Source organism: Podarcis erhardii (genome assembly GCF_964252035.2).
Source record: "Podarcis erhardii genome assembly, chromosome: 11".
Lineage (NCBI taxonomy): Eukaryota > Metazoa > Chordata > Lepidosauria > Squamata > Lacertidae > Podarcis > Podarcis erhardii.
The window spans coordinates 34,774,261-34,793,313 of NC_138501.1; the positions used below are offsets into that span (position 1 = coordinate 34,774,261).

Below are 19,053 nucleotides of genomic sequence, written 5' to 3' on the forward strand. Positions count from 1 at the left end.
GCATCAGTAAAGTTTTGTGGAGTTTATTGTGCAAATCCTCAAATGGTACAAATTCACCTCACTTTTCAGCTGATGGCACTGTACAAATGGAAAATATGCATTAGCTACTTTCTTTTAAAGCAACAGTACTAACTACCTGCGGACTACAGTTAATGCACATGTAAACTCCCATGCATCAGAAGCCAATTTTAGTAGTACGTGACAGGGTTACTTTGGTATCCTAGTCATTGGATACCTTTCCTACCCATATGCAGAGATTCGATTGCACCTTATTCTGACATCACACTAGCACACATACCGTATATCTGTATTATCCTAAGATACAACTCTCCTTCATAATCAATTACCTTTTATTATACATCCACTAATTTATAGATTTGTTCTTTACAAAGAAAATGTTAGAGACTCTTCATGGTAACTGAAATAAATCATGATTCCAGATTTTTACAGGGGGAAATGGAATGGCTTGCCGTCAATCCACACCAACATGTTTTTAATTCCAGGTCAATGATATGGCACATACTGTGAAATGAAGAACTAGTCACGAAAAATGAAAACCCAAACACACATTAAAATGTACACACAATAAAAGTAATTTACATTGACAAATAAGGAATGTCATTTATTAAGGCTGTGCTTTAGAGAGGACGTATAGGGTCAAGTCGCCTTGGTCAAGGCACAAATGGGAAGAGGTGAGCACAGCTGTCTAGAAGAGGAGGTATATACAATCACGGATGAGGTGGGCATGCATGCAAATACAAAACTGCACAGCTGTTCTTTGCAACAAAACTTGACATAAGTGAAACAAAATACTGTGAATTTTCTTTTTACAAGTCCACCATTTTACTTCATTATTTTTAAAAAATTGGCAAATATTTCCAAAACAAAATTCACAATTTTGAGTAAGTTAAAACATTTGAAACAAAAAGTGCTTCCCATCTCCAAAACCTGCCTGGTTGTGCTATCTGATCTAGAAGCATTTTGCAGACATCTTAGGAGTGTTCCACACAACTGAAATGTCAGCCAGGGGAAGAAGAAACAGGGCATTTCCACAGACACTTCAAAAGTTTTCGCTCTTTCAAGTAGTTGACTTCTTAGAGCTTCATTTCCAACCAACGGGGTGGTACAGCAATGAAGGCTCAGGCATCCTTTAGCAGCAGAAGATTGCCTCAAAGGGCACGTGGTCTCTTCGGATTGATCTGTTTACTGGCGTGCTCCTCCTCCTGTAGCGCTGTGCGGAAGGATTTCACTTTATCTTAAAACAAGAAAGGAAAGTCAGTTATCAGCTGAATAATTTTAGCACAATTCCTGTACCCAGACCTTGAGGCATAGTCTCTCTTATTATTGGAAATTGCCTTGAATGTGTCAACATAGAAAGGCAACATATAAAATTATGTTTAAATAAATACTACATGCAATTTCAGTAATGTACTGTATAAATAAAAACACATATTAGAACACACAGAGGTGTAATCATGCAACACACAGTACCAATTCCACTTTGGATCAAGTGGAAACTGAGCTTCCCATTCTGACAACTTTGTTTTAAGACAGATACAATCAAAGCAGGACAACTGCACCAAATGGAAAAGAGCTTGGTATGCTCTTTCAGCAGTTCTTCCAATGTCTGGATCAAGATTTAAAGTCTGAAGAACATGTGTTCATCAGGACCGGTAATTAAATTAGAAGCAGCAATAGATGCAAATTGAAATCTGCTCACTAGAGATTTAAGAAACCAGGCGTTTCTTTAAAAAGCAAGTAAAAAGAAAGGCTGCAATGGACCACAGCAGATAGAAATAGATGATGCATTGCTATCCTTTAATTCTGCAGCAGTAATCAAAATGAGATCACATGCTACAGTACTATACTTTACATATCGAAATGCTTAGAAATTTTAGCTCCTCAGATTTGCTTTATAAACTACTATATGGCTGTCAATATCAATTGATTTTCTCCCCCTACTAAAACTGGCCTGTGAAAAATATATAAATCTTGAAACCCATTAAATGCTAACACAAGCCACTTGTCACTTTCAACAAATTCTTCAATATCTAAGAAGTATATCTAAGCAGGTATAAACACCTACCCCGAAGCTCAGTCAAAATGTAAATTTTTTGTTCTAGGATTGCTTCAAGTTGTGTAGCATATGAATCCACATCATAGTCTACTTCTTCTGTCATTTCCAAGAGAGCTTTTTCATCTTCTAGCCACCTAATAGATTCCTAATAAAAACCAAAGATAGAACATACAACAATCAATTTGCAGGCAACAAATTGTGGAGTGCAATGCCAAACTTGCCAAAATTAACAAAACAATTTTGATAAGTTCAACAAACATTCCTATGATCGAACCTTTTTATAAATATCAAATACAAACAGTTTCCTGTTTCAATGATTTCCAAGAAGCTTCAGTGTGTTTCAGATAAGGACTAGGAAACAGGGATGAAGCAGTTTATACAACTATCAAGCTGCAAAGACACTGTGGAAAAAATAAGCATTAGGAAAACTGCACAAAAACCGCAAGTTGTTTGTAGTTCTTTTCAAAACATTTTTATTGCCCCAACTGGGAAGTTTGACCAACATAAAAAATACTACTTAAACACTTCTAAGGGCTTGAACATGCCCAGTGCCAATTCCAATGCCCAATCATTAACTGTTTCTGAAAATCTCTTCAGTGTCAATGGAACCTTGCCCTATGGGATGAGAGAAGTTGTAGCTTCAGAAAAACAAGCCCAAAGGCCCCATGGTTGCACAATGCTCAACAGTTCTTCGGATCCCAGCCTCTGTATTAATCAGCGCTCCACGTTTACCTGGAAGACAGCTCTGTGGTCTTCTACAACTTGCTCTTCCATTTCCACCATCTGTGATACAGCTTCATGGAAAGTAAACAACTGTGGCGATACTTCTTCCTCCTTTTAAAAACAATGAAGCTCAATATAATTCTACTTTTCAAAAAAGATTTTGATAACAGAAGCTAACAGAGAGCAGCATGTTGAAGAACACTGATCCAAGAACACTCAGCAAGACAAATGCTTATGTCCTCTTGAACAAGGCTAATTCATAAGTTTATTACAATGTACGGAGTGCAGTCCAGTTTTGGAATACACTTCAGTTGAGGGGAAAAAAAAAGAGCAATTGCAAGAATACACAAGGAAACAAAATGAGAAAAAAGAAGTTAACGAAACATGGTAACCTGAATCAATACAGAGAAAGAGATTGGGTTTGTATAGGCAAGGCATCTGCAGGAGAGCCTAACAAAAATAAAATCTTTAGGGAATCCCACACAACAGCAAGAACTGATGGTTGCCCCAAATGCCATTTGTTTACTGACTAAAATGCCAAGTTCAGTAATAGTATATTGTTACTCCAAAGGGCCACTAAAATATTCTTCCATACAGAAGCAACAGCATTATCTGCTCATGAAATATAAACGGTGAGAAAGAAACTCCAAAGAGCTGTCTAGCAAATTATTTGTATGGTCTGGAGGACACCACCTTGTTGAAGCTAGGCAGGTTTGGACAGTGCCTGGATGAGGGACCACCACATGTAGGCCACCTTGAGTTCCATGACAGAATTAAGGTGGGATCTACAGTGAGGGGGGAAAGTATTTGATCCCCTGCTAAATTTGCCCATTTGCCCTCTGATGAAGAAATGACCAGTCCATAATTGTAATGGTAGGTTTATTGTAGCTGTGAGACACAATACAACAAGAAAACCCAGAAAGCAGCCCAAGACAGGAAGCCCCATCTCACTAAGGATATATTGGTTTCTCATTTCAAATATAGAAATATGGAAGTATATAGTCAGAAGGTTGTGATCACCTTGCTTAGGAGGGCAAAGAATGAGAAGTTGGGGGGTTTTAAGTTTAGAAGGTAATGTCTGAGGATAACATGATAGTGGTTTGTTAAAGTTGAGAGTATGAACAAAATTGAGAGTATAAATGGATGTTTCATACTTGTTTATATTCATTTTATTGCTATGCATATAAGCTATCCTGAATGCTCTTTAGAGTCATGTTTGGCTGGTCATATCTGCCCCCTCCAAAACCTGAAACAAAATCTAGAAAGACATTTCTGTCAACACACTATAATGCAGGAGAATAATGTATGCAACATATGATTAGTTTCAGTTTTTGTTTAATAGAGAAAGAGTCTAGACTATCCTTGCAACACACCAAGCAACTTTATATACATATACTAATTGACTAAATGTTTGCATTGCATTTCTACTGCAATAAGAGCCACTGAGGTTTGCCAGATACTCACATTTTGTTCACAAAGTAGTTTGAGATCATCTCTCTGAGGTGAACTACCAACACCCCACTGTGCCTCCAAGTCATCAATCTGATTTGGAGCGTGATGAACGATTGGACGGATATCACCAGCACCAGTGGGATCAACTGTCAGTTCCTTTACTCTACAGTTGCAAAGAAGGTGTTCATTTTAAAATGAGTACCATTCATTTAGTACAGAAAAAAACCCTTCATCAATTCACAGGCAATTCACATAAATAATGGTGATGTCAACATCATGAATGAGTGTATCCTTAATAGGAGTGTACCCTTAACACGAGGAGTCAAACACAATATACTTGATTACAATATTAAACATTGTGCTCATGTAAGAGTTTGAATCATTTATTATTTTATACTATAATTATTTCACATGCATTTAAAAGTGAATCAGTGTTGCACTTGAATTATTCAGATGTAGAATTGCTACTACTACAAAAGTTGACATCACCACTATTTTACACATGAGGGGAAATAACAAGCTTGGGCATGAAATGTTTGAAAAGAAGAAAAGCTGAATAATAATTGGGAAAATGAGTTGCAGGCCATGCAGTGTCACCACCTGTCAAACAAAATGGGAACAAAAAGGCGGTGATGACTCAAGACAGGGAAAGTAGGTGAAGGTTTGTCTGTAAAATTACACAGCTGAAGAGGGGGAAAAAAAACACTAAAAGAAAATAGAGAGTCCATGTAAAGAATGAAGTAGACCTGGTGATCGAAGGAGAAAAGTCGTCATACTCATAGGAAGGAGAGAGATCAGAGCGACTGCCACTACCCTGTGAGAAGGGAATGTCCGAAGGACTAATTCCAAATTCCTTTACTCTGCAGCAGCAAGATACAGCAGCAAATTAAAAGAAAGTGTTCTTGTAAGGACAATGAAATCACAACCTCTAATATTTAATCAGTCAGTTATGCAACACGCTTGCTAGGGCACAAATAAACCTTGGCAAATCATCCAAGAGAAAATAGTCATTACTACAAGATGGGAAACTGAAGTCAAAGGATGTTGGCTTAAGCAAGGTCATCCTTCAACAGCTGGGTGGAATGGAGCTGGGTGGAATGCAAGGAGATTGTTCCAGGTTCAACATTCCCACTAACGCACCATACGGGTTGCCACGAAACTAAGCTTACTTTGTACAACTTCAGGAACAAAAACAAATCACTTCTGCTTTAGCAGACTATTATGACCCAGGTCTTAGTATTATTCTAATCATACACTTTACGAACTATGTGGTCATGCAGCTCATGCATAGAAGTCTCCCACTATTAATATAAATGCTCAGAATGTGGTATATTAAAAACAAAGACTTGTATACTACTTACTAGCTAAATTGTGTAATACATAAACAAATTCCATGAACATTTATAAGACATGTCAAAGAAGCCAGTATTTCTATATAAGCCCAGTGTCTTGGTGAACATCACAACAGGTCTACCCAGCTACAAAACAACTGACATTTGCAGTTATTTCATCCAAGGACTGATCCAGAGGTAAACTGCTCTTCTTTTGGAAGAAGTGATTTTTAAAAAAAACAACAACCCAGCATTTAAGGGTCAAATATTCACTGCTGCCTTAGAGAAAGACATGCTAAACATATATCAATGGCATTATTTATAAATAATTATTACTGCCTTTTAAATTGTTATTTATTTGAACAATTTATATAATGCTTAGTTATAAATGTCTGTAAGCAGTGTACAAGAAGTGCAACACAATGACAATAATAATTGGTTTAAACTAACATCAGAATTCAGTTAAAATGCCAGCCTAACTAAAAAATAGGTTTTTATTTTAGTCTGCTTGTTGCTATATGTATAGGACACCGACAGATATTTACTCACTAATGCATTCTACCCTATTATTGTCATAACCTCAAGACATATACTCCTGTTTCCAGACTGAAAGGATAGATTAATCAAACTGAGATGATGCTCAGCTGTGATCTGGAAATTTGGGGTGGGAGAACCTGTTTTCAACTCCACTTCAGACCTTCTGCATAAGGTTAAGCCAGCCATCTTCAACTGCGAGCTGTACTGGTATAAATGTAGTTCCTCATAGCAATTCAGAAAGTATAAGGAAGTTGAAGCCTGAAAAAAGGCTTCTAGGTTTCAAACGCTGCTAGGGAATGCAATGATATAAATATAAATTCTCATACCTGTTCGCATATCTTAGTGTGTTTAGAGTATTTTCACAAGATGCCATCCCTGGAGAAATAGTAGCAATCTGGGAGGAAAGGATATCAAAAGTTATTTTTCAAGGACAACAACAGTCAAGAGCACATGCACAAATCTGTATTATTACTTAAAAGAAGGAAATGTTTATTAAATTTATGCACACTGAAAATATTAAGTATTGTGTTCAAGTAAGCACTTGATATCCAAGTGATGCATATTATGTGTTTAACCTATATTCAGTTTTAAATGAATCCACATTTTAGAGCACCTATCCGTACAATATGGTATCTTTCTAATACATTTTATTTCCAATCTCTCCTTCACCACCCAGTCTAATTAGGGAAGAGTACTGCTTTCCAGCAGGTATTGATATATGCAATAAACATAAATACTTGTCTCCACTTTAATTATTATTTCTTGACTTACTTCTTCACCTCTTACCATTTGGTGACCCTTGAGAAAGAAGATAGCATTAATTCTATATCAGAATAATCAAAATGGTGAAGGTAAGATAGCATGGGCAGCCATCTTTATTTTGTTTTAAACAAACAGGGCTAGTTATTCAAGTTGCCATAAAAATACTATCAAAAACAGGAACAAAATAAATACAATCACAAACGTTTACAATTTAAATAAAATGTATAGTTGAGTTTCAACACGGCAGTCAGTACCATACACAAAATAGTAAACTAACTTTGGATATAGAATATTGAAAAATTAAAGTTCAGCTGTCCAAGTTAGTGTCTTCCATATGAATTTCACATGACACTTGGTAGTCTCACTGCTGTAAAACTTAAGGGGCAACCACAGTCTCTCGAACCCCAGTGTCTCAGTCACAAATACATATGCAATTTTTCCTGGAATGAACAGTATTACTCTATGTACAAGTAAGCAGGATTTGCACAAGGCATATTTGGAAATAGGATACTAGCATATGCAGGGTAGAATAACCTCCACAAGTACCTTTTCCACAAATAAAATGACATTGACTAATAGGTTATTCCAACAGGACCTACCAAAAACAACATATGGAATCCGCTGGAATCTTAAGGACTATAAACACATCCCATAGAAGAAACTTAATTCTGATAAGTAGCTTTTGGAACCATATTATGAAATTTGAGCATATCAAGGAGCCATCTTCAAATTGCCCCAAAGGGAAAGATTACACTCATAAACATCTCTTACGGTATTTTAAAATCCAAGTCTTAAGACCAGTGCTTTTTTCTGGGGGCACGCAGGGGGACGCATGCCCCTAAACATTTTGTGAATCTTTGTACTTTTGTCCATTTACTGTATTTATTTTTCCCAATTTGAACTATAAAATGGTGATTTTTTTTAGTCAAAATGGGGGCACCCCTAAACATTTTTAAAGAAAAAAAGCACTGCTTAAGACCAAGAAAATAATCAGGAGAGAACCAATGGGTCTGGTTGTGAAGCAGCACTGACTTCCAGCTAAGGATCGCTATCTAAAGATTAGAGTGCCACCTGAGAATACAGGCTTTTCCATCCCCTTTGTATGTGGCCTATGGTGTATTTAAGTTGATCTACTACTAATAGATTGTTGTTGTTTTCTACAGCAATGCAACACACTCAACTTACCATACAGGTGCGAGAGTTTTCTCCTATGAATGAATCTCTTAGGACCTGAGTAAGTTTACTCGCTCTGAATGGAGTATGAGGCTTATTTCGGCCTAAGGCTCTGATGCACTCCTGTAAGAGTAAACATGTTTATGTTTTCTTGCTCCACAGGACACATGCAAAAATATTAATACAAGTGCAATCAACAAAACCAGATAAATAAACATGTTGCTCTTGTTTAAGCCAGTCTTAAAATATTACATCAGTTTTCAGTATTTCTAATTAAGAAAAATGCAAATAAACCTCAAGGCCACTGTAGCACTGCAATTAGGCATTGCTAGAGTTTGTGTTTTAAGTCCGAGCACAATATTAACTCTAGACTCTCATGGGCAAATTGAGCTATAGGCAAGTTCTTTTAATTGCTACTGTTCTTCACTACTTCTGGAGCCTTGCAGCACTAGACAAGTTACTTGTATCAGAGATTAAGGAAGAAAGCACTTAAAACGACAGTGTTTGTTATTGTAGGTGCTGTTCAGCATTATGTTAAAAAAAACATCTTTAGGTCAGTACTCAGCTTAGAAAGAAAGATTTTAAAAAATCCTCCAGGCTAATAGTTTCTTTGTGTATAAAATATAAACCAAGGGAAATGGGTGTCCACTGTGTCTCACAAGGGTTTTCTATGCTAGTTAGGTTCTTACCAACACTGCTCTAATTCTGTAGGGTTTAATACAAAAGGCTAGAAACTACAGGAGGGGTCTTGCTCTTGGATCCTGTTTGTGGGAAACCATAAGCATCTGGTTGGCCACCGTGGGAACAGAATGCTGGACTAAAAGCACTACTAGTCTGATCCAGCAGACAGTGCTTATGTTAATAGAGCAACAAACCATGAAAGGAAAAACTAATTAATTTTATCCTCACCTAATAATTTTTATTTTTGGCTATTTCACTCTAAAGTAAAATACTTTTAAAGGAAAATGTATGAACATTTTCTAAAGTTAAATAAAAATAAAATTGCTTGAACACCAGACTAGTTTTGTGTCATGGTTCTCAAAACTTTTTACAAAGGGCTATTTCAGGCATAGGCAAACGCGGCCCTCCAGATGTTTTGGGACCACAATTCCTATCATCCCTGACCACTGGTCCTGTTAGCTAGGGATGATGGGAGTTGTAGTTCCAAAACATCTGAAGGGCTGAGTTTGTCTATGCCTGGGCTATTTCAATGGAATCATTGCCTTGGTCAGGATAGGCCTTCAATCCTGCTCAATGACCTGGAAATAATGGCCCTTTAATCCCAAAAAACCCTATTCAAAAGGCAGCCCTGGACAACTTCACACCCACCCAAGCCCATCTAACCAACTTAAAAGGTTCTGCCTCCCCCCTCTCATATCTTTCTGCTCCAGCTAGTGACTGAGGGCTCCCCAGTTCCACAGCTGTGTTTCACAAGGAACCTCACATAAAATAGGCATGGAATTATACAGCCAATCATGGAGGCTATAATGAGATGGAGGGTAACAGCCAGGGGACCCAGACAGTATCAGCACCTCAATGGACTCACTCTCCTCAATGCTTGGTCAATAAGGCAGGCAGGCTGCAGTAAGAGACTAAAGATCATTTTTAGGACACAATAAACATGGCACCAGCCCAACAGACCAACAATGCATCTTGTACAATATAAACTGGCAGGCAGTGGTTCTCCCGGATTTCAGGCAGGAAGTATTTCCCAAACCTACCTGGATATGCCAGGGACTGAACCTGAAACCTTCTGCTCACAAAGGAGATAATCTACCATGGAGCTACAGCCATTTACAGTACAGTGGTACCTCTACTTATGGAAATGATCCGTTCCGGGGTGCCATTCATACCCCAAAAAGTCCATAAGTAGAACACTGCTTCTGTGCATGACGCAATAGAGTGCTCCTGCGCATGCGCAAAGCGCACAGAACACTTCTGCATGTGCGGCGAAACCCGGAAGTATACACTTCCGAGTTTGCCGCATTCGCAACCCGAAAATCCGCAACATGAACCTAACGCAACTAGAGGTATGACTGTACATTCCATTTAGCATTAAAGGTCAAATCCCAGAAGAGGACATAGCTTATGAAACAGCAATACAATATGACTTTTAAATAATTCTTCTTTCTTCACTAGTAATACTTAAGTATTTGACTATGCAACCCTTATTTGGTTACAGTAAATAGATTTTGAAATATTTCAACAATGGGAAACTCATCACAGACAACTTCTAATGGGGCAAAGCCCACATTTCAAAAGCATTGAAATGTTTTGACAAATGAACTGGAGGATTTTCAACTCCTTCAGTTTTCTCATGATACAAAGACTGTCAGAAAATGAAGATTAAGTAGTTCAGTTAGAAATATTCCATTTATTCCTGACAACAGTAATTTGGAACATCTGTAGCTGCTTGCTTATTCTTGCTCCCCTATATAATTAATGACATTTAGAAGATGACAAACAAAGCAGAGCAACAGCAAAACAGTTCACTGCAGTTAAGTAAAAATAAGCACGAAATCTGGATACTTTCCATGCACTGAATTTGCAATGCACATAAATACAAATATGTACATTACAGATATTTAATGTGGAATTAAACCTTTCAGCAAGCTACACAAACTGCAGAAGTGCATACTGGCAAAATAGCTACATTACAGATAAGGAGGAAATGTGTGAGAATAAATTTCAAGAGCTTTAAAATTTGGCCTTTCTTGGAGGAAGCTGTTGTTTGTGTTCAGATCCAATTTATTCACTGAATCTAGCTGCAAAATGTTAAAAGAAGAAAGGGCAAAACAAGGAATAGGATTATAAAGAAGGATAAGACATTTTGGTGTGTCTCCATTAGGTATATATTCTGTGCTAATTGCAAGTTGCCCTGTCTAAAAAACAACCTGTTCTCACAGTGAAGCCATGCACTGGTTGTATTTTGTTAGCACAAATCAGTGTAAGCTCTTTTTTATTACTTGGTTAGTCAAATTAGGCATGTCTGAGGGCAGCTGTATTATCAAATAACTATTTCTAGAGGACTAACTGTGTTAGCTTGTTGCAATAAAAACAAAAACTTGTGATGACTGACAAATGTGGCATAATATTTCCTGGACCAGAGTATTCCCCCAAAAGGGCAGTCTGGTCTACAAAAGCTTACGTTGCAACAAATTTGTTAGTCTTTAAAGTGTCACAAGGGTCTTCACTGTATTGTTAAATATTAGTTATGCAGTATGTATCGGTGTGTTTTGTAATCATACCAAATATGCACAATAAACCAAAACAGAGGTGAAGTCCACATTGTTTGTCTGTCTTTCTCCCATGCACACTTGTGTTAATTACACAACCATAAACTTAGAACCACGTTTTTATGCATATATTACTCCCTAGGAAACTTACAGCAGAGCTGCACCTATTTGCTCTACCTGCCTCTTTCCATGCTATAGTGATGGCTCATCCTACATTTTGACATTTCCCTAGGGTTGATATATATCTAGTAAGACCAATACAGGGTTTTCTTTGAGAGAGAAAGCAACAGCTGGTTTACGCACACAGAAAATCTACGTACATTGACAAAAAAGGTGAGTTTGTATAACGCTGAAATGGCAGGATAATTTTTTTCCAGAAATAAATATTAGCAATAAATACTTGCAGACTAAAGGGAGGGAAAGAGATGTAGTATGTATGGGAGCATTCTCATACCACTTCCCCCCCCCCCACACACGGGTGTATACACATGTAAAGTCAACTACCCAAAGAGACCATAGTCTTTTACCAGAAACAATGGACAGATAGCATCAAAAGCCCCATGCCAAAATCCTACAGCTAGCACCCAAGCACAGCCCTATGTTGTGAACTACAACCTCCACCATTCCTAACCACAGCCCATGCTGGCTGGAGCTAATGGAAAGTGTAGTCCAACAACATTTGAGTGGTACCAAGCTTTATGTTCAAACCCTGGCCTATATCAGCTTAACAGTTCTGGCTTCCTACTATTGCTGAGCAAGCCCTCCGCATTGTGGTCCAACTCCACAGTTTCAGTCTGTGCCTGACCACCAGCTGCTAGAGGACTTGACTGCTACCTATTGCAGTTCTTGAACAGTCCAAGATTCTTATCATAAATCACAAACCATGTATGAGTATAGGCAGAGGTCTACAAAGCTACCTAACCTTATGAAAATGTTCAGCATCCGTGTATTTCAGTAGCTTGAATGTGGGAGGGCCAGGAGTAAATCACTGGTAAGCTAGGAAGCAAACTAAGTGTTTGGCTTTGGGTAAATCAGTCTCCTGCAGCTTAACCTAGCTCACAAATCAAACACAAATCTAAAGTACTGCTCAGAGCTCTTTGAATGTACAAATGTAACAACACACTTATTAAACACGGAAGGCAAATATCACCTTCAGAAGTTTCTGCATTTGCTGAAATCTGGAAGACTAGAGGGTCTTTGGTACAAATACAATGAGAGGCATTTTTTTTTTTTACCTTAAGTGCTAAAAGGCTCTTGTTAATTTCAGCACCTTCCAGTCGTGTTTGCCTATCAGCACTGGAAGTGTCAGCTCCTCTTTCGTTTCCAGCCAAGTCAATCAATGAAAATTTACCATGCAGCTTCCCTTTCCTCCTGAGGATGATCTGAAACACTGCATGGCTTCGAGATGAGTGTGCATTTGCAGATGTCTGACCAGATGTTCTGTAGCAAAGGGAAGAGAGAAACGCAATTGAATTACACATCACCACAAGGCTTGTCAGGCTTACACTATCTGTTGATAGTTTAAAGCACACTTTAGGTTCTATTCTAATACGAAAGAAACAAGGGGCTCATTTGCAGTACACATATGCCAATTACTCTCTATCTTCAACTATGGCATGAACTGAGGTAGAAGAGCATCTGTATTTTCCTCTTATACCACTCATTGAACCACATTTGTTTCAATTCACTTAATAATATTTTTACATTTTAGAAGCAAGTATTAGTTATTTTTATTTTACAGTAAACAAAAATGAAGCATCAAGCTAAAAGAAAGAATAAAAACTGTCATAAAAATAAAATTACAAAATAATAAAATAATAATCATAATAATCACAGAAAGTTTGAAAAAGAAGGAGTAGCATAAAATAAATTCCATAGTGGAATACAGGGTTCATACTAATACCAAACATATTAAATCATCATGATTATTGCCAAATACTTATATTTAGTGGAAATGTGCCAACCATGAGATTGTTTGGTCATGTTAAGTCACAAACAGCCCCCAAGCTGAAGCAAAGTCAGAGAAGTCCAAATCACTCATGGTGGCACATATTTTATGAGTCACTTTTTTCAAAAAAAAGGCAATGAACACTACTTTTTAAAACCATAGATCGGTAGAATAACAAGATGTGCCCTTCCATCCTTGAGCGATCACTAGACAAGCAGAAACCAACACATATAGAAAAAGGTGTTGAGTAAGGTTAATATTGGTGTCATCAAAAATAGGTAAGAGACGTAACTTAGCATCCAAGGACCCCTGTTTGGCAACAATAATACCAATCTCTGTTACAACCTCCTTCCAGAACATGTGTACTTAGTTACATTCCCACTACATGCGTCAATATGTTTCTTGAACCTTACAACCACACCAGCCCAAGGGGAAATAAAGGGGACCTTACAATACAAGCTAGTCAGACCAGAGTTAAAAATCAGCATTGGAACACACAGACTGAAGGGGCAAGTGTAGTTATAGCTATGCTAGTGCTAGTTATAACTTCTTTTAAGCCTGAATTTGAATGTTACAGTCTTAGTTGGAAACCCAGATGTAATAAATGTAACAATATGTCAATAAATTAGCAAAATATTAAGACAGTAAGCTGATAACACAAATCAACACCGCTCCTAATACAAACAAACACACACACACGCACGCACACACACACACAAATGTTCTATTTCTCTCAGTAGGTATTACAGAACAGGAGTTTTCTTCTGGCAAGTAAACTCCCAGGTTGTTGTTTTTTTAAAAAAAATAAAAAATAAAAATCCTACCTGCAACTGTTGCCTATTTCAATAAGCTTGAGTACATCTTCAACACATTTAACCTCTCGTTCCTGTAATCCCACTACCTGGACTTGCTGTTTACCATCTTCTAAAACTCTCAATTTCGTCTTCCTGTTCAATAAGTCAAAAACCTTATGCAGGGAGCAGGGGAAAGAGAGGGAGAAGAGATGTTGTTTTATTTAGGGGTCTTTAGAACATTACTTTAGTTCTGTCTGACAAAACAATTCAGCCAAGCAAAACAAAGAGATCCAAATACAGAGCCGAAAACTCAGAACTCCCAACAAAATAAGCTTTGGTAGATAAGACTTTTATTCTAAATAGATATATGTGTATATATCACATACCTTTCCACTATAAATTTCAAAAAATGTTGCATATACTTGAAGTTCTAGTTTCTTATAGTTTGGTTTCTTCAACATTAAAAAGACATCTCTAGCTGTGAATAGATGAAAAAGATATCGACTAAGTAACAGAAAAAATGTTAAATGTACAGCTGTTCGAATCACAGAACTGTAGAGTTGGAAGGGGCCTTGAGGGTCATCTAGTCAACCCCCTATAATGCAAGAATTTCACTAAAGCATCCATGACAAATGTTCACATAGTAGCATGGATTGTTCCATGTGGCTAGTCATAAAAAAGGAGCATTTGTATAGCGTTTTCACGTGTTTAACATGCATCACATACATTAGCTTTCTGTAAAGCAAGCAAGAACCCTGTACAATAGGCCATAAATTTACAGGTAAAATTCACAGCATTTGTTTTGGAGAGAAGCTGATAAAATGCAAAGAGATTCACAGGATGGAAGCTAGAATGTTAGACTATAAGCTTTACAAGAAAGGAAATGAAAGGATGCTTCCCCACCAACCCTCTCCCATAGTAACCTTCTGTTACTAGTTACTATAAAGGTAAAGGGACCCCTAACCATTAGGTCCAGTCATGACCGACTCTGGGGTTGTGGCACTCATCTCACTTTATTGGCCGAGGGAGCTGGCGTACAGCTTCCAGGTCATGTGGCCAGCATGACTAAGCCGCTTCTGGCAAACCAGAGCAGCACACGAAAACGCCGTTTACCTTCCCGCCGGAGTGGTACCTATTTATCAACTTGCACTTTGACGTGCTTTCGAACTGCTAGGTTGGCAGGAGCAGGGACCGAGCAACGGGAGCTCACCCCGTCACAGGGATTCGAACCGCCAACCTTCTGATCGGCAAGTCCTAGGCTCTGTGGTTTAACCCACAGTGCCACCCGAGTCCCCTCTGTTACTATAGTAACTCCAGAAAAGCTACTTCTGATGGTTAGAGGAGCCTCCAGAACAAAGTGGGACGGGGTGCAAGAGGAACTGTCAAAATAGATCAGAAGCACCTTGTGTGAGGGATACTGCTCTTGCAAGATGTTTTGGCCCCATTTTCAGTGACTTCCTTTTATCCAACATCCCTTCACACCCCAATCCACAGGCTGCCCTGACCTCCAGAAACAACTTTCTGGGAATGCAGGAAGCTGCAATGGGGTGAAAAAGCAGGCAAGTCCCCTGCTGACAGTTTCCTTCTGCCTACAGTTTCGCACAGGTCCAACTTCCAACTTAACCATGCATTTAGTGAATAGTATTACATCTCTCAATCTCAGGTGTTAAGTGGTACCCAAATACCATAAAGTGTATAGCTATACGTACAGGATACAGACTCTCTTGTATCAAGCCCAAAGACAAAGGACATACCTGCTAGTGCATAAATTCCTTTTGAACAGTCTTGGTTCTTTCCCGAAAAATCACCACCCATTGTCTAAAGACAAATATAATACAATAAAATAAACAGCATGAAAACGGCAACTATCAAACATCACATACTCGTTTTCAAGGGTCATGCATGAATAACTATTTTCATTGAGAAGGCCCACTGCTTTGTGTAAAAACAACTGGATTTGCTCCCTTAAGACACAGATTACCTTAGCATTTTGTAGTAACGGGAACAGTGGACACTCTAAGAATGTATGTGTGTTTCTAACTCTAATGAAGTTTGTCGGCAAGCAGCCTTTAAAGTTCCATAAAGTAGGTTCATAAGTGGGACCTGGGACAAAATTTTACAGTGTATGACCAGTCCCTAAGAGGCATTTGCCCTTAAGAGAGTCAATTATGTTGTTAACACATTCAAAGTTATCAGGTTATAATAAAAGCACTTCAATAGCATGTATCGCTCACCAGAAATACTTACATGGGTCTTTCCACTGCCTGTTTGTCCATAAGCAAAACATGTAGCCATTCCTCTTTCAAATATTGTTTCTACTAGTGGTCTTGCAGTAAACCTTTAGCACAGAAATAAAAGAAACATAGCTATTATATTATTTTTAAAATATGTATACCACCCTTCATCCTTAGATCTCAGGGTGGTTCAGAGCATAAAATACATAATAAAAACACAAAATACATAATAGAAACAAGAACAAAAGCTAACTAGCCAAAGCAGTTTCTGTGCCAAAACCAGGCCTAAACCCGTGACTGAAATGGATCTCCAAGAGTGCCTAGTATAATAGCTTTTTAAAACTTTACGTAAGAAATAAAGCTTGTATAACCCCATCCAAGCAAAAACATCAAAAGCAATCTTTGAAAATGTCTGTTGCAGTTTAGACCAAAAAATGAGTAGTAGAGTACTTTGACACAAATTACTTTCAACTTTGGATTCAGCAGCAGTCAGATCTTATTTTCTGCCTTCTAAATAATGCTTTCAGAAGTCCAAAGGAAGTCTTTAGGTCATCCTCCATTCCCATAAGTTCTTTTCTGCAGGCTTCTTTCTCACACTTCCAACAGCAGAGATGGGTAGGCCAAAGCAAAAAAGACTCACCTTTCCCCCCTTTGCTGCTCGCCCCACTCACCACTGCTACAGAAACTGCAAAGAAGCTGCTTGCATTTTACAGGTTTTCTTTGGCAGAATTAAACCCCCACTTATCAGCCAGCAAACAGACAGATAAATCTTGTTGTGTTGACTGTAGACACCTGTCCCCTCCTGGCAACAGACACTCACAGCTAATGAGGTATTGAATCCTGCCTTCAATCAGCTGACGTCCCAAGTGAAGATAACTGATATGGCCTTGTGGGCCAAATCAGACCTCCCCCAAAGACTGGCTTATAGGCTAAAGCATGGGTAGGCAAACTAAGGCCCAAGGGCCAGATCCAGCCCAATCGCCTTCTAAATCTGGCCCGTGAACAGTCTGGGAATCAGCGTGTTTTTACATGAGTAGAATGTGTCCTTTTATTTAAAATGTATCTGTGGCTTATTTGTGGGGCCTGCCTAATATTTTTACATGAATAGAATGTGTCCCTTTATTTAAAATGCATCTTTGGGTTATTTGTGGGGCATAGGAATTCGTTCATTTCCCCCCCCCAAAAAAATATAGTCTGGCCCCCCACAGTCTGAGGTACAGTGGACCGGCCCCCTGCTGAAAAAGTTTGCTGACCCCTGAGCTAAAGGTTCCCCACCCCCATTCTAGAGAAACAAGCACTCCCTATTGACCTAAAATGATGCACACAGAGTCCTTTTGCTCTGCAGTGCTGACCTGGAGCTTCTGAACATTTCTGTATTCTCTGTACCAATTGCAGGAGTGGAACTGTGGATCCTCCTGGTTCTAGAAGGAGACTCAGATTCAAACTGTACCACGAAGAGCAGAGATGGGCAACCGTTTCTGCCAAGAGCTGCATTGACTTGGGGGTAATCTGTCAGGGGCTACATACCAAGCAGCAGGCAGGATGGCAGTCATAAGTAGACGGAACTAACCCTTTCTTCTTTCTTTCTGCCACCTACTCCCTCCCATTCACACATTTTTCAGGACTTTCCTTCCTTTCAAACTAGCTTAAGAGAAGTAGCATTAAAGGAGAATATTTCCAGACTTATTCTTGCCTCTCTGACTCTGGAAAAATACTAGCAGCTTCTCAAGAAACCCCTAGCAGAGTCTGTTTTTCTTCTGTCCAGATCTTTCAAGTCTGACCTGCCTCTCAGGTTCCAAATGAGGTCTTAACCCCTTTGTGTAATTGTCTTCTGCCTCCAAAAGTGGGAAGGACCTAAGCACAATAGAAGCGGGAAGCCCAGTACAGTGACACAAAAACACTCACACTGGATAAAGCTATTACAGTTTAAATATAACTGTGGCTAGGAAAATATGTCCTTTTGGGAGGACGAAGTGGAAAAAGAGACAAACACATAGGAATTGCAGTAACAACACACAGGAATCCAAGTTAAACAGAACATCAGCTTACTGACAGGAGAAAACAGCAACAAACTTCAAAATGGGGACAAGGAACACATACATACCTGTACACCATTTCATTAGGAGCGCTGTCATCAAAGGCATAGTCAAAGCGGAAAGTTTGGTTTTCTAAGTACCGTGTTAAATCTACCTTTTGTTTGGGTTCATGTACCATCACAACATCTTTGCTAGGGATTGTTATTACATCAAGATCTTTCATTACAGTTTCTAAAAAAGCAATTAAATGTGAATTAATTTTTTTGGATACACAAACTTCACAATTAATTGAGACATTAGTCATACATCCAAAATAATTAAATCTTTTCAAAGCAATTTATGTGAATCTGGTAATACTATAATGTGCATCTTTGGAAGAAAAAAATACATATGTACATGTATTTCCAGGCTGTTCAGTTTAAACTAGAATCATCTTCAGTCTATTTGTTTTTTTAATCTGCATGCATAAATAGCTTGTTGCAAGAACAGTGCATAAAGAAATCATTACCCATCTTCAAGGGAACAGGAGATAGCCAACTTGATTTCATCAGTTTGTGCATTCATTAATATTAGCTATTGTTAATTGTATGAAATGCCTGAGTCAGCAACAACATACACAAAGCCCAATGTTCCAAGAGACATGCAAACAAAAGGTGCTTTGTATGTACAGTCAAATGCATTAATGTGTCCTATTTCTGTGAGGGGGAAAAACCCCTCAGGACAGAAATCAGAATATATTGAGGTTTCTCA

At 38.4% G+C, this 19,053-nt stretch overlaps 1 protein-coding gene across 5 annotated transcripts in view; it reads right to left on the bottom strand.

Moving 5' to 3' along the window:
• Nucleotides 1-609: 609 nt before the first annotated feature.
• Nucleotides 610-19,053, bottom strand: part of KIF2A (kinesin family member 2A) — a 46,047-nt gene continuing 27,603 nt past the window's right edge. For 2 of the 5 annotated variants that reach the window (XM_081880744.1, XM_081880743.1), the window contains 13 exons: nt 18,372-18,534; nt 16,281-16,371; nt 15,788-15,851; nt 14,420-14,511; nt 14,064-14,206; nt 12,527-12,731; nt 8,068-8,178; nt 6,447-6,514; nt 4,999-5,112; nt 4,265-4,415; nt 2,810-2,911; nt 2,087-2,222; nt 610-1,255 (listed from right to left, as the gene is read on the bottom strand). In XM_081880744.1, the coding sequence (XP_081736870.1) occupies nt 1,170-1,255; nt 2,087-2,222; nt 2,810-2,911; nt 4,265-4,415; nt 4,999-5,112; nt 6,447-6,514; nt 8,068-8,178; nt 12,527-12,731; nt 14,064-14,206; nt 14,420-14,511; nt 15,788-15,851; nt 16,281-16,371; nt 18,372-18,534 (1,526 nt within the window). In that variant the 3' untranslated portion in view covers nt 610-1,169. Of the gene's footprint in view, nt 1,256-2,086; nt 2,223-2,533; nt 2,693-2,809; nt 2,912-4,264; nt 4,416-4,998; nt 5,113-6,446; nt 6,515-8,067; nt 8,179-12,526; nt 12,732-14,063; nt 14,207-14,419; nt 14,512-15,787; nt 15,852-16,280; nt 16,372-18,371; nt 18,535-19,053 lie in introns of those variants that run through there. The other 3 variants (XM_081880747.1, XM_081880746.1, XM_081880745.1) reach the window with 2 other exon arrangements.